The sequence below is a fragment of the Dysidea avara genome, chromosome 2 (genome assembly GCF_963678975.1).
Source record: "Dysidea avara chromosome 2, odDysAvar1.4, whole genome shotgun sequence".
NCBI lineage: Eukaryota > Metazoa > Porifera > Demospongiae > Dictyoceratida > Dysideidae > Dysidea > Dysidea avara.
In genome coordinates, this window is record NC_089273.1 from 26883557 (window position 1) to 26905493 (window position 21937).

Genomic DNA, 21937 nt, shown 5'->3' on the forward strand with positions numbered 1-21937 from the left:
CTGTAAAACCTGAAAAATTGGGCTTACTACCAAAAGCATATGTTTTAAATTCATGCAAACATTTTGAGCATCCCTTTGTTGCATTAGTTCCCAAAAAACCACACACTTTTTGGGTTGCTGGTATATCGCACACTACACAACTGAGAATTGCATTGATCTTGGTTTTACCAAGAAAGCAATGAGGATTTGGAATTTCTACACCTTGATATAACTTGATTAGATCATTAATAAGTGGTTCCAAATATGTGTTGATTGTTTTTGATGGCTCCCTTGGACCAGGAATTAGACCAACCAGTACAATATTTGTAAGCTTAAATCTTTCGTACCTTGGTAAGTTTTGTATCACCAAGTAAATAACTCCAACAGAATACTGTGTTTCTTCATATGGATTAAACCAATCAACATTCATCATTAGATTCAAATTATGAACACTGTCCATTTCATTGAATTGCTTCCATACAGCACCGTCATAAATATCTGCATATGTTCCTGCTGCAACAGTATGTGTTTTCCAACGTTGGCACTTTTGTAAAAAAACTTTTTGGCTAATAAACTTTCAAGACCATGAATTACACTATGATAAAAGAAACGTTTCCTAGGAACTAATTTTTTTTAGCCCCTACAATGACACTCTTCATCAGAGTAGTATTACACTTTGATCGGTGAGAAGATTGAGGATGCCTTGGAAATTTGATGAACTCACATAATTTAGATTGTTCCTGACCATTTTCTACTATGATGTAGTCCGACAAATCATAAAGTCGATCACACTTTGGACACATAACATACTCTTTAATTGCTTGCTTCATATTAATCAATTTTCTAATAGTGCACATTGATTTAGGGATACTGTTTGAAAGAAAATTTAAGATGGTATTGCCTCCTATTAAACCCATAGCATATCTCAAAAGCAGTTTTACAAAAAGGAGTAGTGTTGTTGTAGCCCGTTCAGAAATGTGGTATGTTAATTGGGAAAAGTAAAGAAATAAAGATATCCCTAATAGTACCTTTTCACTTTCCACATGATCATCAATTTGGTTCATATCTACATTCGTTGCATCATTGTCATCATCAGTGTCATCCCATATCTCTTCATCCAAGTCTGACTGGAACTCAAAATCACTGCTTGAGCTGGTTATAATATCATCATCATCCATGACTTCATTGGAAATGTTACTGTCATAGTTGTCACCATCAGTATTAATAAGTGCAGTACCAGCAGGCAGGCTGCCTTCTGTTGGCGATTTAAAATCAAAGCTGGACTCACTAGCAACACTAACGGTTTCACTACCGGAACAGAGCACTGAACACTCCTCTGAGTCAGCTGATTCGGATTGTATTTCCATGAGACATCTTCCTGCTGACTTTCCAGGGCATATTGACCCTACCTTGTCATTTAAATGGCGATAATACGCAGACATAGCAAGATACTGGTGGCAGCATGGAAAAGGCTTCCTGTCATCTCGTCTTGCACTCATTTTGTTTCAAGTATAACTAAAGTGCGCCTTTATCTGAACATGCCTAGATGTATCACGTGATAAACTGAAAATAGCGCGATTATTTTTGTTGACGGATGGTTGTAGGTTATGATAGAGTACGAAGTATGACACATAGGTCAAGACGCAGTAGGATTTCTAGTACGCCATCAACAGAAGTTCCAGTGTGTCCTCTGGGAGTACGACCGGCTTCTTTTTATTCATCCTCATCCGAGTCCTCATCTGTAGGAATTTCAAGGTGTGTAAATGAATATGAACATGCTTATAGAAACAATTTTGGTTGTTAATAGGCCACAATCTGAAGGTGAAATTTTTTGGCAGCCAGGTCAAACTATTCCAATACCGCCCTCATGTGAGGTCTTCGAACATGGTAGTGGGGAGATGGCAGAGTTGGTTGCTAGCATTCATAGCAGCTTGGGGGGCAAGTTGGATGCAGTGATGAATCACTTGACTGGCATTGAAAGCCAGATGACATCTCTTCAAGCGCGCCAGCAGTCACTATAAGATGAAGTACGGCATGTCACCAGTAGTTCTTCTAGTCCTGGAAGCTCAGGTGATACTCCAAATAACAAACGAAAACGAGTCACTCCTGTGGACTTGCAAGTAATATTGTTGTAATGCCTATCTGTCATGTACTTGCATTATGTGTTTAGAGCCGAATTCATACTGTTTATAACTCACTGCAAGATGAAAGCCAGTTTAAACTGGATGAAAAGTGACCAGAATATATGTACGCAAGTTTTTTAGTTAATGTATGTACAATATACAGAATATCTAGTGAACACAACTCTGCTATCATTAAAAAGATTGAAGAAGCAATCGGTGAAACAATTTATTCTCCTGCACAGATACAAAGTTGGTGGCCAAATGCTATTGTATCATTCTTTACATGGTATATTTTGCAGAGGGCTCTAAAACGTATAAAAAGAGCATTGCAGCAAGAGAAAAGGAGACTTCACCAGTCAAAAGCAAAAGCTAGTTCGCTCTTTAAAACAGAGAGCAAGATAGCACCTTGTATTATCTATGATAATACCAAATATTGCAGGCTTATGAGAGGAGGTCTTCGGTTGTTCGTCCAGGAAAAGAAGCTGATTATTGGAAGGATGTGACACCAGATATGGTGTCTGATGAAGAAAAGGTTGATGATGTGTATGTGCATCATTTGCCATCATATCGCTCTGAAAAGTTCCATAATTATCTAATGAAACTAGATAAACGTGTGGCAGCCAAAGGAAGGAATGTTCATGCAAGATTTGAGAGACAAGAAGGGACTATAATTGAAAAGAACCCTCCACCCAATTGCAAGCCATGGATGATCAAGTCACAGGTTGTACAGATACATCCAGTTGAGGAATCAGTACAGCATGGTTATGATCAACTACCCATGGATGATGATGGTGATGTGTCTTCTGATGCAGATTTGTCAAGTGATGCTGACTAAACTTAAATTATGTTTACAATGAAAATGTCATGATTATGATTTTTTTTTGTTTGTTTTCATTAAATTAATATTAATCTGAAGTGTTAACAGTCTTATAACAGTTATAAAGTAGTAATAGTTATACTTCAGTTATACTAGAGTTCTTATAACAGTGATAGTCTTATGTTATAGGTACTGTCTTGTATTAGATCAATACTCTGTTGTAGTCAATTATATTCCTTGTTATATACAATCCTATAACTGTGGCATAACTTTGTTATAATTGTGCTATACAAATGTTATAAATGGCTCTATAACAAGTGTATTTGCAAAGTGGATATATCAGATAAAGAGATTTCTGAATGGTTGGGTCAAGATTCTGATGACCCAGGATATCAGTATCTTACTGATGCAGAAATAATTCATCAAGTTACCACCACTCCAGTGGAAGCTGATGATGATGATGATGACGTTTCTCATTCTCAAGAGGTGGCCACATGTGAAGAAGTGACCAAACTTATGGACAAGTGTTTAACCTGGTATGAATATCAAGATGAGTGCACTGCCCCATCACTAATGGTGTTGGAGAATGTTAGGGACCTAGCTGCACAAAAACGTTTTAGTAATGCTAAACAACTTACTCTTGACGCTTAGTTTAATTCAAGTTAACTCCAGAAACTTGCACTGTACTTATACCCTAAAACTTGATGTGTGTATAATTAAGCAACTTACTCCTGTACTTTCATTCAACATAACCCCAAAAACTTACATTATTGTATATTGTATACACTTATTTGGTGAATTAAACATAATGTTATTTGATGATTTGCACATCTGAACATTTCAGTAATCTGAACATTCTTTGGTCCCAGGGGGTCAGATTTGTGAGGGTCCACTATATATAGCATCAGCTACATATAACAAATTTGTGTGGCATAAATGGAGCTTTGCATAGGATACGATAAAAGTGTTGGAAGCTTAAGATTATGACCAGTACACTGAAAAAAGGGTAGAAAGACAGCGACCAGTACAGGAGACAACAATAAAGAACAAAGTGAATTCTAGTCATACCAAAATAACTGACACAAGAGGCTTTTTAGAATCTGATTGGTAACTAATGAATTCCTCAGTTGTATGTGTTTACCAAGATTTTGCATCGCGTGTCACCAGACCCTTGTGGTCTAGGGTAAGAGAGATTACACCCCCTGGGACAATGACAGCTCAAAGTGATTTTATAAGGTCATCAACATAGAATAAACACTTCTTAGGAGGAAGGGGGTTGGCAAAATTTTTTGCCCCAGTACGTATTGGGGAGTTTGACACTATAGCCAGTGTTGTCCCATATTAAATAATATGATCCTGGGGTGGGACCATGACATTGATAACTGCATACAGAGATAAAGGATCCATATTATCAATGGTGCCCAGAGCAATGCAACGTATAATTATAACTAACATAGGATAGTTATATATATATATGATTGTAAACTCACAAATTTGAGTATAAAAACAATGTCTTTAGATTATTAATTACTGTTTTTCATTGAATGTGTCAGTGTTGATTGAAGAATACTATCAAAATCATTTAGGGAAAATATCATTGATTGGTAGTTGATTCCATAGGGTACCTAATTGATCTTGGGTAAAAACTAAATTTGTATGCATCAACAGTAGCAGATGATTTGAGTAATTTATCCTGGTTTCCTCATGAAAATCTTGTAGAATGTACAATATAACTAGGGATAGGAAGCTCTACTAGGTGATTGACAATCTTGTAGAACATCAAAAGACGAAACCTTGTATGGTGGTACCTACACTATGTATTTTAACTTTAGTGAATTTAGGATATGTGATATACTACTTAATCTGCGGTAATCTGACACAATAAAATGAGCAGCACGCTTATGAACAGCTTCTAGTTTATTGATGTAGTATTGCGTGTGTAGGGACCAAACTGTCACAGCATAGTTTAAAATTGGTAGAACAAATATCTTGTAGGCATCTAACTTAACTCTTTGGTGATAGTGTTTCAGATTTCTTCATAAGAATGCTAAAGTGTTATTAGCTTTTTGGCAAACAGTGTCCACATGATGGTTGAATGTAAGCTTGCTATCAAAATTGATACCCAAGTATTTAACATTTATAACAGGATTCAGTTTTTTGCCATGGAGGGTGTATTCCGTAATGTAAGGGTTATGTTTTAATATCATGCATTTCTCTATATTGAATTTCATCCCCCAGGTCTCTTCCCATATTTCCAGTTTTCTCAAGTCGTAAGACAACCAGCTGGAGTAGCAAGGAAGACGCCAAGAGAACGTTTATTATCCATGGGCAGGATGGGTGAATTAAAGAAGCGCTTAAACACGCGGTTGCTATGGTTATAAGCGCCTGCTTCCCGTCGCATATCGAATCACTACGATCGTAATAGAGTAGTTAATAGTTTGTGCTGGTCACCACGCCAGTATGTAAGGATAATTGACTCCATTTCTGGGTGAAATCCTTCGTGATGAACGAGATTATCACTATCCAGATGGCTGATTTGCTGTATACATAGCGAAGAGAGACCTCAAGGGAGGCGTAAGCGCTTGAGGAGATATAAATTTTTCAGTACTTTCAGCGTTTCTTGCTGTGTGTAGCCCTATCATTGCATTTTGCCATGTTCGCTTATCATCCATTGTTAATTACAAGAAATCTGTATGCGCTTAACAATTAATATGCGCTTAATAGACACTTGCGCTTAACAACCCGACTGAACGATATAGATGTACATTACTATAAGGGGATTCAGTTGTTCCAGTTTGGATTTATAGAACGAGGTGTAGTCATTTAAAATATACTTAGTTGCTCTTCGCTGTATGCACTGCAAAAATCCGGCGAAGTATAAACTTTGTACCATATTTGGTAGCCACAGGGGGGCATACCTTTTTCAAGGGTAACGCTTACTCTATTTAGCCCCAAAAGAATAACCTTTATACCTCCCAATAGTGTAAACATTATACTAAATAATTTATATTTTTAATAATTATTGTAAATACAAAATAACACATGTGTACAAATGTCTCGACAGGTCCTTTAACAGCTTGCTGGACATAGAGAAACCCTTGGAAGTCCCCAGATCAACTGTCAATCTCCAGATCAACCATGGCAGCTGCAGCTCAGTTGTTTCTTCTCCAATGTTGTTTTACTGGATCCTATTGCATGTACAAATGACACGTAAAAATACATTGTACATGAACACAATACTTACTTGGTCTATATGCTGCACACACACACTATAGTAGCTCCACTGCACATGGATTAACGCCATCATCATCGTAGTATAGTAGTTCAACACATTCAGTCAACTTCACACATAGCCTATAATGTCATCTCACAATGGGTGCAACCTAAAGATAGACATATATAATGACCTGTGAATTAGAGTAGCTGTAAACTCACCACATTCAGTTCACTTTAACCAATGTTTTATACACATTATGATGAACAGCACATGTAAATCCTGTATAAAAACCACATAAAAAGTGATGAATAAAACAATCACCTACTTACTATTTCAATAGTTTATGTAAGCAGCTGTAGTGTAATTAGGTCCTTGTTGGCCTGTAAACATGACCACAACATAATGGTACCAGGTGACCACAATTACTTACCTTTTCAGATGCATGCCAAAGTACCCAGCTTGGTGGACTGCACTTAAAAGAAATGATATAATAGCAGCACACAAATATTACTTCACTTACTTCAACAACATGATGGCATCGACAAGGATGCCAATTTTGGCACCAAATTATCCAGGTTCACTAAAATCCAGCCTCATTTAGGTCGCTTCACCAACTATCCCTTCCGTACATGCATTATGAACACAGGCGAGTCTTCACCGTGACATCTCTACGACTGCAACAATCTTGCCGAGTCCATTTAGATGTACAGTCGAAGACCTTGCTCTATGGTAGGTAAAGATCATCGTTTTCGTACAAATGCTGTACTCTAGTGAAACAAGAGTCTACAATGTTCAATGGAGCGTAACTCACTGGCAGTGTAATTAAGAAACACTTCCTCCATTTCAACGGCAGAAAACCGGTGGGCTACCATGGCGACTAAAAATTACTAAAAATTTACGACAGTAAACGGAAACGTACTACATTTTTTTAAGTACAAAAAATGCACAATAATTAATGTAGAAAAATGTACAGTTAGAGTTCAGGGTAGCTACAGCGTTGCTTGCTGACTTGATGACTGACAATTTGATTCCAGTGTTGCTTGCTGACTTAATATATGCACCGCTCTGAAAAAAAAAAGACAATAAAATTAATGACAAGTTAGTTGAAGTGCAAACAACTGCAGTGTGTTACAAGAACCATTTCAAAAGGTAGTCACTATGATAAGGCCTACAGTATAGTGGTTTTGATTCAACCTATTGAAGTAACTACCCTTTTTATTATACAGCATATGTTACCCGGTCTGACAAAACCGAGCTTATTGCCGAAACAATAAGTTTTCACTACGGTTAAAACAAATTTTGGAACAAACTAAGCTTATTACATAAACATAAAGACATACCTTTCCTCCGTTGCCTTACAAAGTTTCAGCACTATCACAGCAAAAATATACATATTTGCAAATATAGTAAACTATATATCATTAAGGTATAAGCTAGCTCACATATGTTGCAATTGCATGTGAGATCAAATCTCATATTTACTTAAGCTCATACATGTAGCACATAGCTGTTTACATTTTTATCACATTTACTGCATATGTAAACAACAGCGCATTTAATGTTCACTTATATTTCATTAAGCTCAAATATAGATTAAATTTTAATGAAACATGAAACAAACATATTGCAAACTTGTGTTGCATATAAAAGATATTAAATGTACAACAGTTAGACTTGTTTCATAGAAAAAAATTTTTCCTCATAGGATTGACTGCTATTACAACTTCACCATTCATTGACAAAGTGCAAGTTACACAGACTTCAATTATTCTCTCAAGTGGAATGAAAGAAGCTGGGCCTATTGGTGTGAACATATCAGACCAAATCTCTACTGGCTTCATAAAAGAATGTCTACAACTGTGCTCTTGACATCATCTTACAAGTGCCATTTTCATCTCCACATGATTATCAACATCATTTCCTACTTGCAATCTCTGGCTATAAAGTATTCTACACGGCCAGCTGACACTACTGTTGAGTCATCAGTAATCTGTCCATTTTCTCCAGCCCAGTTTGCTAGAATACAACATGATATCTTCGCTGGATATTCTGAGCTTTTAAGGTACTGAGACCACCATCTTGCAGTCCTATACTTACAACAAAGTTGCAGTATTTCTAAAATATTAACATTGGGAACAATAGCACTGTAGCACACTCTTAGGTAAGGCACTGCAGCATCATCCAATCTATACAGGACAAACAGGGAAAGGAGTGCAACATTCCCATTTCCTTGTAAGGAAGAAAGATTTGTGAAACTGCCGGCTAAAAATGTAGTTTCTCCAAATAAAGTATCTGCAGCTGATCCACCACTAGTAGGTCCTGTTAACTTTTCAAAAATTGGAAAATGTTCTGATCCTATAGTACTTGAGTTGGCTAATGACCGGATTTGCACACTTTCTATAAATCTTCTCATCAATTGGATTTCGATTGAAAGCTGATTTGTGTGATATTTTCCGAGAATACCATTATACCTTTCAAAGCTTAAAAGCCAAAAACCATAACATGGCCCATAATCTTTAAAGATTTCTTGAAGATGTAAATGTAGATGTGTATTAATTGATAAGAAGGATGGACCATAAAGAGATTCTACTTCAACAAAAACTGACTTCATCATCTCATCAGATCTATTTATATCAGATAGAGTTAGTATGGATGAACAATAAATATTACAAGCTGATACATACTGCTCCCAGCAATTAAAGTCATCTGGTGGAAGATAATTGTGTAAAGCAATTGGAGAAAAAAGAAGAGTCCAATTTTCCCCTCGTCAACAGTTAATTTTGCAAAATTAGATGAAATTTTGCGTGGAATTCGACCAATACCACTGGGAACACAGCAGCTATGTACAATATCTTGAATTTCTTCAAGTGCTGTTTTATTCAATAGTTTGACCCATTGTTTTGTAAACAAATGCTTAGGGGTTCCAAGTAAAATATTGTGCACAGGGTCTATGATAGCTTGTCTTACACAATCATAATATGGTATGTGCATCAATTCTGTGAATCTGCTTCCGGTTTCAGTTTCAGTCTCAGTATGTTCAGTAGGGGTGACTGTAGAACGTGCTTGTAGTGCAGCTGATTTGTGTTGATCATGTGTTCTCAAACTTCCTACATCTACTCCAGAAAAGTCCACACGTTTAAGAGATTCATTGTATGGAAAGCACTTATTGCACTTCCAGCAAGCATGCTTAGAAGAATGGCCTAAGAATCCTCCAACCTTTGCAGTAGCTGGTATGTCACATACGGTTGCTAACAGAGCTGCATGTATACATACTGTTCTACCTTTGTGCAGCATGCTAAACCCAGCAGACCATAATGAATTTAGTTCCTTCACAAGTGGTCTCAAATAAGAATTCATTTCACTTAAGCTAGGTTCTTTTGGTCCAGGTATAACTCCCGCTATCAATACATTCTCTGGTTTGAATCTTATAGCACGTGGAAGGTTTAAGATGACCAGGTAGAGTACACCAACACTATAAGTACTAAGATCGTAAGGCTGAAACCAATCACAGTTTAGTATTAAACCAAGGTTGTATGGCTCAGAAAGAAAAGGTTTACCTTTGAAATTCATGAATTGCTTCCAAATTTTGCCATCGTAAATGTCAGCTAGACAGTTTTCTGGGATCACACGATTTATCCAATGTTCACATTTATCTGAAAGATCCTGCTGGCTTAGAACACATGCTATGCTTTTAGAAAGTCGATAATAGCAATATGATTTGTATGGGTAGTATATTTTATCTGTTTTTGTGACAACCTCTTTCAAAAGACAATGCCCACAAGGTTTTCTATATGAAGCAATAGGATGCTGTCAAAATGCAATGTAATTACATGTTTTAGGAGTTGTCGACCACTACTATCAGTTTGTAAGCATTCTTCAAATGTATTCAGTGAACAACAACTGGGACAGATCACATACTTTTCAAATGAGTCTTTGGAAAGGTTAAGCTTCCTTTTAGCATATGAAGTGAAGTTGGAAAAACAGCAAGCAAAGCAGCAATATTTGGAGAAGCAGAAGACAGCAATGAAAAGATATGATGTAGAAATTTTATCAAATAGTTTAGTGCTGTAGCAGATATTCCATAGAAAGTTGCCCACAGGAACAAGAATGTTGAAAATATTGTACCGATGCTAGTAGTGAACTCAGGCATATCTAAGTCTGAGCAAACATCTTGATTAAAATCCCTGAGAATTTCTTCACTATTCACATCCCAGTGCTCTTTAGTTACATCACATCATAATTAAACTCTGGGTCTGACTCGTCTTGCTCAGTATTGCTTAAACAGTCATCGTCACCTTCCTGGTCCAAGCTATTCTTTGGAGGATTATAGTCTAAAAATGTTAGAACAATATGTAAACCATTATTACTATATTTGGGGGAGTTATATTGTGGAATTTTTATAATGTATTCATGATCTTACTTATATGGTGTAATTACTTTTCAAATACTTTTATCTCTTAGAAACCAACTCATAAGGTTTCCTCTTGTACAATGTAAATGTGGCAACTAGCTTTATCATGCTTTGCTTCCATCTGAACCAGGATAGCAAAAAATATTGAAAGCTGGGATATGTATATGGTTACATGCATGCAGTATACGTAGCTATAGATCTTGATTGCAGTTCCACAGTTTTACAAGACTGTAGGTGTTCTATTTACATACCATGGTCACAAGGCCTGGTATTGGTATATCGCCAAGTCTTATGCCAACACAAGATTTTGACACCCTAAACAAACTGTCTAGCATGCACGTGAGATTAACTAATAGTGGTAGCTATAGTGTAGCGGGTAGCTAACTCATTGTACACAAGAACATAGAAAACACACCTGCACAGTGTAAAGCATCGGATATAATTCTGTCGTCCTTTATATCCAATGAAGGATCTTCTATTGCCCAGGTTTTCTCTTCAGCAGTGCGCTGCACCCATTGCCTATTCTTCCCGTCATAAAACTGTTCCTTGTGTTTTTTGTACACAGGGTATGTTAAATTTTGGCAACAATGCTGGCAATATCTAACTCGTTTCTTAAGAGGTTCCATTCAGTAGTTCTCACACACATGTAGTTGCAAGTCACGTGAATCCGCATAGTATATTCTTTGTACTCGAAGAATATACTATCTATGAATATAGCTATATTTTGGCGGGATGGCAAGAAGAGTTTCGAGAAGAACGCCGATTTGCTCTTTTGCAACATCTACCAGAGCGCGTAGCGCTGACCACAGCCGACTCAGGGAAGGTAGCACAAGTCAATGGGACTTACTTCATGATATTTTGGGACCAGATACTTCCAGATCAGTTGTTTCGTCCGGTCGACCTCCAAGCATACCCAGCTCACAGGGTACCGTGACGTCTCCTGGGGACAGAACTTTGACAGGGACACTTGTAAACGCGAGTGACAATACCTTGAGCAACCCAGGGAGTGAAACGAGGAGTGAAAGCCGGATATCCGGCGTGGGAAGTATTGGAACAAGGTATTTAACTAATGCGTACGTTTTAGGTTCATGTTTTATCATTTCAGTGATGTGTCTCGTTAGATCAAGCGTCTACAAGAGCAACAGAGAAAATTGGCTGCTTCCTCTTCTCGCAATGAGGATATGCTCAAAACACTAACATCTACTGAACGTCACACTTCTCCACGAGATGCTGTATCACGAGAACTCAGTGTAAGCTCTATCTAGCTACATGTGCCCTTTGGAAATATTGGCTCTGGTATTACAGGCTCTAGTGAGAGATTCATACTACAAATTGACAGATGAACAAGATGTGGAATGGAACTATTTAGCAAAGTATATTAAAGTTATTGGCTAATAATGCTGTGTTCAGTGAAATTGCTTGACAGGTTTGATGATGCATCTAACAAGGATTTTAATGCCTTGCTGATACGGAGTGTTCTTGCAGTGATTGGCACTCTGGAAGAAAACATTCTATCAGATTTTGCCACTATTAAAAGTAGGTGCCATGTACATGGTCCATTTCTGTGACTTCATCTTTGTGTACCGATATAGAAGCTGCTAGAACTTACTGTAAAACCCGAAAAGGTGCTTATCAATGGAAACAAGCTGGAAAGGATAATGCAACAGCTACATCGGCACGTCGTAGACAAAGGAAACACAATGTATGTCAATTTAATTTAATGCAATACTGAGGTAACCTGTATTTACAGAAAGTTCATGGTCGCCTAAGAGCATTAAACTTGTCGAACACTTTAACTACTGAAGAGAAGGATAAAATACGGCCCCTGTTAAAAGCAGAGTACATGTCTTCTGATGAGTCTGATGCTGAAATGGAGAGACGAGAGGATGAAGTTGATAGCAGTGATGATGATTCAGTGAACAACAACCACCAGGAAGAACGGCAGCGAAGAAAGAAACTTATTCGTCATAGATTGACATGGAGATCCCGTGAGCTGCAGCTTACTTTTGAGAGCCTGGATAGAAAGTTGGCTAGGCGACGTACTGATAAAGCTAAAGCGATGTGTCTTGATGTCACCTTTGGGTGTGATTCAAAGAGTCACTAGCAAAGCAAACCAGGTTAATGGATTTTTGCGTCGTAATCTTCACCAATGCCCTGTTTCTGTTAAGAACAATTGTTACAAGATGATGGTCCGCCCCATTGTTGAATATGCATCCTCTGTCTGGGCCCCCCACACCCACACCAATATAAACCAACTTGAATCCATCCAAAGGAGAGCAGCCAGATTTTGCTACAATAATTTTTCTAGATTTAGTAGTGTAACAAGAATGATGTCATCATTAAATTTACCTACCCTCGAAGAAAGAAGAAACAAGTCTAAGATAACTACAATGTATAAGATAATTAATGGAAATCTAAGTATACCTACAAATGATCTAATACCTAATCATCGTCCATCAAGGGAAGGATATTATAAACAGCTTGTCACTATGATTGACTCCTATAAATTTTCCTTTTTCCCTTCTACAATCAGACTCTGGAACACACTCCCCCCTTTGTAATTCACTCCCCTACCTTAGATGAGTTTTGTACCAACCTGAACATGCATTATGATCACACCTGTGCACAACAATCTTTTTGATTTCTGCACAGTAACAAATATAATAATAATAATAATAATAATCGGCTTCACATCTAATTGATCGAAAGATCTTGGCATCATCAGCAAATAGTAAGATTGGGCTGTCCACAGATAACGGAATATCATTAACATATAACAGAAAGAGCAAGGGGCCAAGGACTGAACCTTGGGGAACCCCGCTAGAGACTGTGGACCAACCAGAGTGATCACCATTAAGCACAACTCGTTGCCTTCTACCAGAAAGAAAATTCTGTACCCATCTTAGTAGAGACCCGCTGTCACAGTGATATATGTTTCCCCGGGTAACGTGTTTCCCGCACACATATCCCTAGGGATCCGTGTTTCCCCGCACACATATCACTAACTCGCTAGCGACCTACAAGTCACAGTGATATGTGTTTCCCCGGGTAATATGTTTCCCCTTTATAAAGTCATGTGCAACGTACGTAGTGTTATAGCATATAGGCGCGCATGCATTTTTAATAATCATAGCTAGCCATACCTATACAACTAATACTATAATTATACATGTTGATGGAGGAAATCAAGCCATTCACTGGCATTTAACTATAACTAAACTGTGCTGTGATTTAAATACGTAGCTATAGCATCAGTTTAATAAAACAGTAGCTACAAGTACATGTATACAATAAAATACTATCTCTAGCTATATAGAGTAAATCATGTGATTGCAGCTATGTATAACTAATCAATGTAGCTACAGCTTTGGCATGCAGTCAATCATTATCTACCCCCTTGCCAGTTCTATCTGGGGTTCCCCAAGGGAGTATTTTGGGTCCCCTACTCTTCATTATTTACATGAATGATTTACCATCTTGTGTTACCATCAGTAAAACTTTACTATTCATTGACGACACCAAGATTTATAATACTGTTTGTAGTCCTGGAGATATTTCACTGTTTCAAAATGATTTAGACTCAGCAACTTTGTGGAGTACGAGATATAATATGTCCTTTAATCCAATAAAGAGTGTCCACTTATATTAATGCAAACAGATTTTAACAAATAGTTCACATAAAAATCTCGGAATTATAATATCATCAGACCTATCTTGGGATCAATACTACAAAAACATAATCCCTAAGACCTACAGAATGCTAGGACTGCTCCATCGCAGCTTTAGCAAGCATCAAACAGTGACAACCAAGAGAACTTTGTATATTTCCTTAGTGAGATCGCAAGTTATATATACGGTTCAGTGATTTGGAAACCTAACCATATCAAGCAGGGGCGGATCCAGTTGGAGGGGGCTTTGGGGGCTGAAGCCCCCCTTCATATTTAGGCTTTACTTGATCAATATGCTGAGAATTATAATGAAATTTTGTCTTAGCATAATTATATGATCACTAATAATACAAATACTCATAAAACCACCTTATAAACATCTTTCCAAGGTATTATCAGTGGATTTATGCTAAAGTTTATGCAACAAGGACCTGGATCAGCATTGGAGGTGTACTGGATCGAGATTCTCTAATAGATGCAGTCAGCTAACTACTCTAATAGAACATTCACTGGAAACAAGTAGTTGGTTCTGTTATTCCAAATCTGCGTACACCTATACATACAATGAAGTGTATTGGTCTGTTTAAAGGGCTTCATTCATCCACTTGTGTAGTTAATATGTATGACAATACTTAATTCAGGTACACAATTTCCATTGAAAATGCTCTCAGATTCAATCTTGTATTGTTCAAATTTTTCCACTTTCAACATTATTATTCTAACATGCACCTATTCAGTGTTGTGCAACTGTGAGAGGGTGCATCATGTACTTGGTTGTCTGTACCTACCCAAACTTTTCCATTAGCAAAATGCTTCAGACAGCCATACCTAAAATCTAAAGGCAGTATATATAATCTACAGGCAGAAAATATTATGAATTTTATGTGGAATGTCTCCAAATTGCAGTATTTTTTTTCAAAATTTCCTGGGGGGGGGGGGGGCATGCTCCCAGGCCCCTCTAGTTCCAGCATGCTTCTCTACCCAAGAGATTAGTACCTTGAGTTATAGCCCAGGGGCGGATCCAGAGTTTGGAAAGAGGGGGGGCACCTTTCTGAAAAACAGTTGAAGACCAAAAAAACTTGCTGAAAACCAGTTGAAGACCAAAAAAAAAAAAAAAAAGGTCACGACAATAATAGCTAGTTATCCTTACCAACTATATCACGTCTGTTATGTAAGATAAAATCCTATTTATAGCTTCATAGGTAAGCTACACTGCCTCATGAACATTGTGACTGCTTTATTAGAGTAATTTACTGCTCTATTAGAGTATCTCGATCTTGTATGCAATTTCTTGAAGGGGGGGGAGGGGGGGCATTTGCCCCAAATACCCCATCCTGGATCCGCCACTGTAGCCCCCCCCTTTATAAATCCTAGATCCGCCCCTGTCAAGGACATCACACTTATTGAGCAGGTCCAGAGAAGAGCAACAAAGTTTATTTTAAATGACTATAGTTCTGATTATTAGTATAGCTAGCTAGTATAATTATTGTATTAGCTTATATAGTAGCTATATAGCTAGTTAGTTGACTATAGCTATATACATGCAATATGCATGTGTGTCTATTAGCTAGATATACCAATATGTCTACTGAATGGTTGGATCGCGTGCTGTTTGCAACTAGCCATAGGACCTTGGAGTCACTGCACGATGGCTATTTCTTAGTGGAAAACACGGATCCCTATGGTGATATATGTGCGACGATATGTGTGTGCGGTGAAATATTTAAAAAATCGCTACGGGAAACACATATCACTAACAACTTTTGGTGGGAAACACGGATCCCTAGTGATATGTGTGCGGGGAAACACGGACCCCTAGGGATATGTGTGCGGGAAACACGTTACCCGGGGAAGCATATATCACTGTGACATATGCCTTCAATTTCGTCAGTAGTCGATTATGAGGGACAGAATCAAACGCCTTTCGGAAATCTAAATATATAACGTCAACAGGATAGCCATCATTAAGTGATTGGGTCCAGTAGTCCATTGCTGTAAGAAGCTGTGTTGTGCACGACCTGCCAGCAATGAAACCATGTTGGCTTGGAGAAAATAAACTGTTAGTGAGCATGTGGTGTGTGATATGATCTTTAATGATTGACTCCAATATTCGGACTATAGGTGACGTTAAACTTATTGGACGGTAGTTATCAGCAGCAGAACGATTTCCTTTCTTGTGAATTGGTGTGACATGGGCGTGTTTCCAACTACTAGGGAGACAACTACTACTAAGTGACTTTTTAAACAGTATACACAATGGAACACTAAGTTGTAAAGCAGTTTCCTTTAATGAGAGTAGAGGCCAACCGTCAGGTCCTGATGATTTGTTTACATTGATTTTCTCTAACCTGTCAAGTACAATGGATGGTGTTATATCGACATCATTAAGTGTTGGTACTGTGTGATCAAGATGAAATGAAGGTACTGAGGATATATCCTCTCTAGTATATATGTTCTATACCATATGCGTATTTTGTACCGTACGCGTATGGTATGTACCATACGCGTATGGTACATACCATACGCGTACGGTACGATTTTCCGTACCATACGCGTACGGTATAGACATACGCGTATGGTACGTACCATATGCGTATTATGCCTTTTCTCAGCCTTGTCATCACCTAGCTACGATGGGCTGTCTTTACAAGCATTTCTAGCTGAGCAAACTTAGAACACAACACAATAATCTGCTTACTACTGAGCTGTAACTATAAATTTATTCATCAGCACACATGCACATGCATTTTATCCTTGCCATGCATGCCCATGCATTTCCCACTATAGTCCTATACTAATGTACCTAAATCTTATGTACATGATCTCACTTTGTCTGCAGAACTTTACATAAATGGCACTGTGCATGTATGCTACTTTATACAGTAGCTATCAGAAGCATGCAGATAACTGATAATTTACAACAGGAGAATAAGCTAGGAGAGCAATTACAACATGCATGGTAACTAGTAAGTTCTAACTGAATTATACATAATTATACTGCTTGTGCAAAGCTAATAACTGGAAAAATGAACTTCGTAAGTGTCATCAGTTGTGCAACATGGCTCCTCACTGTATTTGCATTTTTATATACTATGTACACTCTTCTTCTTTTGAAGGTCCAATTTCGTATTTTTCTTGTTTATACATACTGTAAATAGTATATTTATCACACTGGACCTACAGCAAAAATTAATGTGGATGTTGTTAACTTTAAAGAGCACATTCAGATAAGAGTAGCTAAACACATTGTCTTCCCATCCACAAACATGACAGTAATATAAGTAGCGAGTAGCTATGCAACACACTTAACAATAATAAAACAATGCTACTTAATATACATTCATTACTGAACTATACATTAGAACTCATATAGTTCGATTCCTGGGGTTGGAGGGATTTTTTTCCTTACTTTGGCCCCTTTTCTGTTACACCTTTTCAGCTATAAGCCACTAAGTCTAAGTCCTTGAAATTAGGTTAGGTAATCCTAAGGCTGCAGCACATGTTGCTGCAGACCTTCAGTGCTGGTCACTGTAAAGCATTAATACAATAATACAATACAATACAATATAAACTCACCATAAAATCTCTGCCATGTTATGTTTTCCTACTTCATCTCAGCAGGCAATGCACATGCCTCATTCAATAGCAAAGATTCAGCGAACTACAGTTTAAAAAAAATTATTGCACAATTAATTACTATGCACATCAGTCTTAGAGTATAGCATGTCTAATATTGCTATAAGCTACAGCCATGCTGATTTACATTAATTTGCAAACAAAAAACATTACTTTCTCTACAGTTATATCTCTTTGCTACCTCCCTCAATGTTATTGTATCAGCATTCTCCAGGTCTTCCTCTGTTTGAGTAATCATTATACATTGTACTTCTGGAGCTCATCTGATTAAAATTGTCTGTTCAACACACCTTTAGTGCCACCAGGCATAAATATCCATTTTTAAGTGGAAGCTAGTGTACTAACAAATTAAAGGTAAACAATAGATTATATGTAGCAACAATAGAATAAAATATTTAATGAAATAATATATATATGCCTGAAAAAATTGGCTCCATTTGCCAATGGATGCAAATTATTTAATATGGTTGCTATGTTGTAACCAATCAGAATGCAGTATATGGATAATTATATCAAAATCTTATGTTTATATTTAGCTACAATGCTACCTCTACTGGCTTAGCGTTTATATCTCATATATGCATTCCAGTTATATTCATTGAAAAATCGTGAATATCAATATGCTGGCACAATTCTACAGCCTAAAAGAAATCAATGTCTTTTGTCCTAAATAATGCTTTAGAAGATCAAACTTCAAATTTCAGTTTCTGAGTAAGACAAGGAGCATACTGCTCTTGTTTTATGTTGAAGGGATAATTGGGCACCTTTAAACCCAAACACATTTTTACAAAGTTCATATATACAAGTATAGAGAAACCCCTAGTAGAGTTTTGGGTAATATCGCTCTATATAGCTTTTAATTATTGTACTAATCTTTGACTATCTTCAGGAGTATTTGTAAACACATAAATATTATGTGTGGGTATTGTTCTAATTGTAGGGAAGTGTAGGCAGACCATTTATAGGCAAAACAGACTATTGTATATAATATTATTAATCAATAACTGAACGTACAAAATAACAACTAAATCTTACAACTACAGTACACAATATTAATGTTACAGGTATGCATAAATTACATTATATTACATCATGTCACATCATTACATTACATCATTAACTCTATTATAGATATGAAGGAGCAGTAGCATTTGTAATAATGGCCTAGTTTTTGAATTTTCATTGTATCAACAATGGATCATGAATCCAATAAGAAGCAATATATGTGTAGCAATTGCAGCCACAATGTACTGTGTGGAAGAAGAAACAAAAATTAAAATTTACCATATGTTGTCAGTGTGTGCAGTTGCTATGCAACAGCTAGATAATTTGTGACTGGATTTGCAAAAAGGTACCTTTTTCACAGACAAAATTTGACCCATGCATATTTTGAAATTCGGGGTTTCATTAGTTTTTGAACATATACCTTATAATTGCCTGCATGCAACTATCTATGAGTGCATGCACAGTAGCTACTATAGTATCTATCTGCATTTTGATACTAAGAGCAAGTTTATCAGTGTAAGGAGTCAAGTGTTACATCATTTTGTTTGCTGGTATGTAAAATGTGTGGGAAAGGTACCTTTTCACAAATCTGGTCATTTTAACTCAACTATTCTAAAGAACGCATACAGTATACCAGCTTGTGTACTTTCAAATCAATTACACTGTGGATAAATCAAGTCATTTATTATAAAAATGCAAGATGGAAATCCATGACAAATAAGGAGGATGAGGCAATAAATCAATATGTACAAAAGTCAGAAGACATCAAGAAAATAATCCACAGGTGCTTACATAAACCATCATAATTATATGGGTGATGGCTCTATTGCATGTATTTTGTGGAACTGTCAGATACTTTGATGAAATGAAATGTTAAACAGACAACGAGATACATTGTTATAGATTATACACCAACAACTATGTATAAATCAAGACATATTATATTTAATCCCCTTCCTTTGATTTATACTTTTCAGACTTATACTATATGTTGCTAGGTGTTATGTTTTTTGTAAAGCTTCCAACCCAGCTGATTGACCTTTATTAGTTTTGACAATGTAGAACTCTATCAGATCCTACCAGATCAGCAGGACTTAACACAATTCAAGACTGGATCTGCCAACAGTGTGATGAATTCATGATTGTTTTTATCATATATTGTCCTAAATCAAGATGTCAGTTTCATCACTTATATATATATATATATATATAGTCATGCGAGATATCATGTTATTCTTTTATTTTAAGGAATGCTTTATTTTAAATAGGTTTGCATCATGCAGTAAAGTAAATCATATCTTAATCACAGTAAAGCTAAATTGATCTTAGCTCTAGAGAATAGAATAGCTATAATCAGATCAACTTACCCTGCCGTTCACTAGAATTGACACATATAAATCCAGCTTCTTTCCTTCCACTGCTATATGGAACAACTTGCAACCAGAGACTTTTGAAGCTTCATCTATCACCGTGTTTAACAACCTTAATTCTTATAAATGAACTATAAAATCGTAATTAGTTAGCTGTAGCTATATATTTTGATTTGTATATATTGCATTTATACTCGCTGTGCGAGGTCTTGCAATTATATAATAATAATAAAATGTATGATTGCTCTATTGAGTATCTCGATCTTCACTGAACAGAAAGACTAGCTCCTCCCCCCTCCCTCTTCCCCGAACAGAAATGAAAGCAGAGTGTCATCAGGCGTAGTCAATAGGTACGGCAGTGCAAAAACCTTCTGCTTAATATTATACGCATACCAGGTTAGCTATACTCAGATGGTACGATTTTCCGTACCATACGCGTATGGTTGTACCGTACGCGTATACGCATATGGTATGTACCATACGCGTATGGTACAAAATACGCATATGGTATAGAACATATACACTGGCAAAATGATTGTTGAAAACATTAGCCATCTCAGTGTTGGAGTGTGTCATGGAGCCATCAGCATGTTGTAGACAACTGATACTAGACTTTGATTTTAATCTGGAGTTTACATATTTCCAAAATACTTTCTGGTTAGTTTTAATATTGGAGGCGATTTTCTCTTCATAAGACTTGCGAAGAGACCTTGTCAAACTACGCAGCTCATTTCTGGCTTTGCTATATAGTGAATAGTCTGTCTTTGTGCCAGATAGCTTATACTGTTTCCAAAGCTTACATTTTTTCTTCTTCATACGAAATGCTTCACGTGTCATATAAATGTTTTTCTTCTTCATTTTAAGTGCATGGCAGGGTATACATTCCTTAAGAATTGACTCATAATGAGAGGCAAATACATCCCATGCTTGATGAATGTCTAAAGAACTTAATGTATCATCCCAGTCAATAGCCTCCAGCAAAGTCCGCATCGAATTATTAGTATACTAGTAAAATCCCATTATCCGTGTTTACGGATAACATCCTGTCTCTAATGGCTACTCATAAGGTTTACACAGTAATAATGATGGCAATAATAATAATAATAATACTAATACTAAGCTTGGCAGATGGAGTCAAAATAGAGTGGACTATCTGTCTATAGTGACTACCTGTCTATACAGTCTATAGTGACTAACCTGTCTATACATTCTATAATGACTAACCTGTCTATATAGTCTATGGTGACTAACCTCTGTATATAGTCTATAGTGACTACCCAGTCTATATAATGAGTTTGGCAGATGGAGTCGATTATCATTTGCACGAACGAAATGGAGATCACTAAGTTTGGCAGACGGAGCGCTATTGATGAGACATCTTATTGACAGTTGTGACAGATATATTCCTTTTTGTTTAATTGTCATATTTACTGTTGTTTCATTGTGTATGCTTTAATGTGTTTGATTTCAATAATAATAATAATAATTGATCTTTCGTCTGATGGCATCTCGGTCGAAACTGTCTGCATCAATACGGACTCGAAAACGTACTTGACGATTACAATTGATCGGGCTTGTGCAAAGTACTTTTATACCTTTTTCTTGGCGTAGAAAACCACCCCTATTATCGTACTCCGTTCTAATTCTTACAATGGATGGTTTTGAAGTAGCGTGATGCATCCCAAAACCCAGCAAAGAAGGTATAATACGG

The 21937-nt window shown here is 36.9% G+C and overlaps 1 protein-coding gene and 2 long non-coding RNA genes across 4 annotated transcripts; 1 reads left to right on the forward strand and 2 right to left on the reverse strand.

Moving 5' to 3' along the window:
* Positions 1–5924: 5924 nt before the first annotated feature.
* Positions 5925–7129, reverse strand: LOC136244023 (uncharacterized). 2 transcript variants are annotated; one of them, XR_010695042.1, is made up of 7 exons: positions 6948–7007; positions 6657–6903; positions 6567–6603; positions 6466–6516; positions 6355–6415; positions 6164–6302; positions 5925–6107 (listed from the first exon to the last, which is right to left on the reverse strand). It is a non-coding gene; the product is annotated as an uncharacterized lncRNA (long non-coding RNA). The 2 variants fall into 2 exon arrangements; XR_010695041.1 differs by having other exon boundaries at positions 6657–7129.
* A 4232-nt stretch (positions 7130–11361) lies between these two features.
* On the forward strand, positions 11362–13214 carry LOC136244031 (uncharacterized). Its single transcript, XM_066035560.1, has 5 exons — positions 11362–11797; positions 11853–11920; positions 11974–12083; positions 12140–12249; positions 12298–13214. The coding sequence occupies exons 1-5, from the start codon at positions 11729–11731 to the stop codon at positions 12649–12651; spliced, it is 711 nt and encodes a 236-aa protein (XP_065891632.1). The 5' UTR covers positions 11362–11728; the 3' UTR covers positions 12652–13214.
* A 3864-nt stretch (positions 13215–17078) lies between these two features.
* Positions 17079–21606, reverse strand: LOC136244041 (uncharacterized). Its single transcript, XR_010695043.1, has 5 exons — positions 21478–21606; positions 18005–19101; positions 17792–17876; positions 17625–17743; positions 17079–17392 (listed from the first exon to the last, which is right to left on the reverse strand). It is a non-coding gene; the product is annotated as an uncharacterized lncRNA (long non-coding RNA).
* Between the last annotated feature and the right edge of the window lie 331 nt (positions 21607–21937).

Coding starts and splice junctions, on each gene's coding strand:
- LOC136244031 (XM_066035560.1), top strand. CDS start 11,729: ATGCTCAAAACACTAACATCTACTGAACGTCACACTTCTCCACGAGAT. Junction 12,084..12,139: donor AGATTTTGCCACTATTAAAA/GTAGGTGCCATG, acceptor GTACCGATATAG/AAGCTGCTAGAACTTACTGT. Junction 12,250..12,297: donor GTAGACAAAGGAAACACAAT/GTATGTCAATTT, acceptor CTGTATTTACAG/AAAGTTCATGGTCGCCTAAG.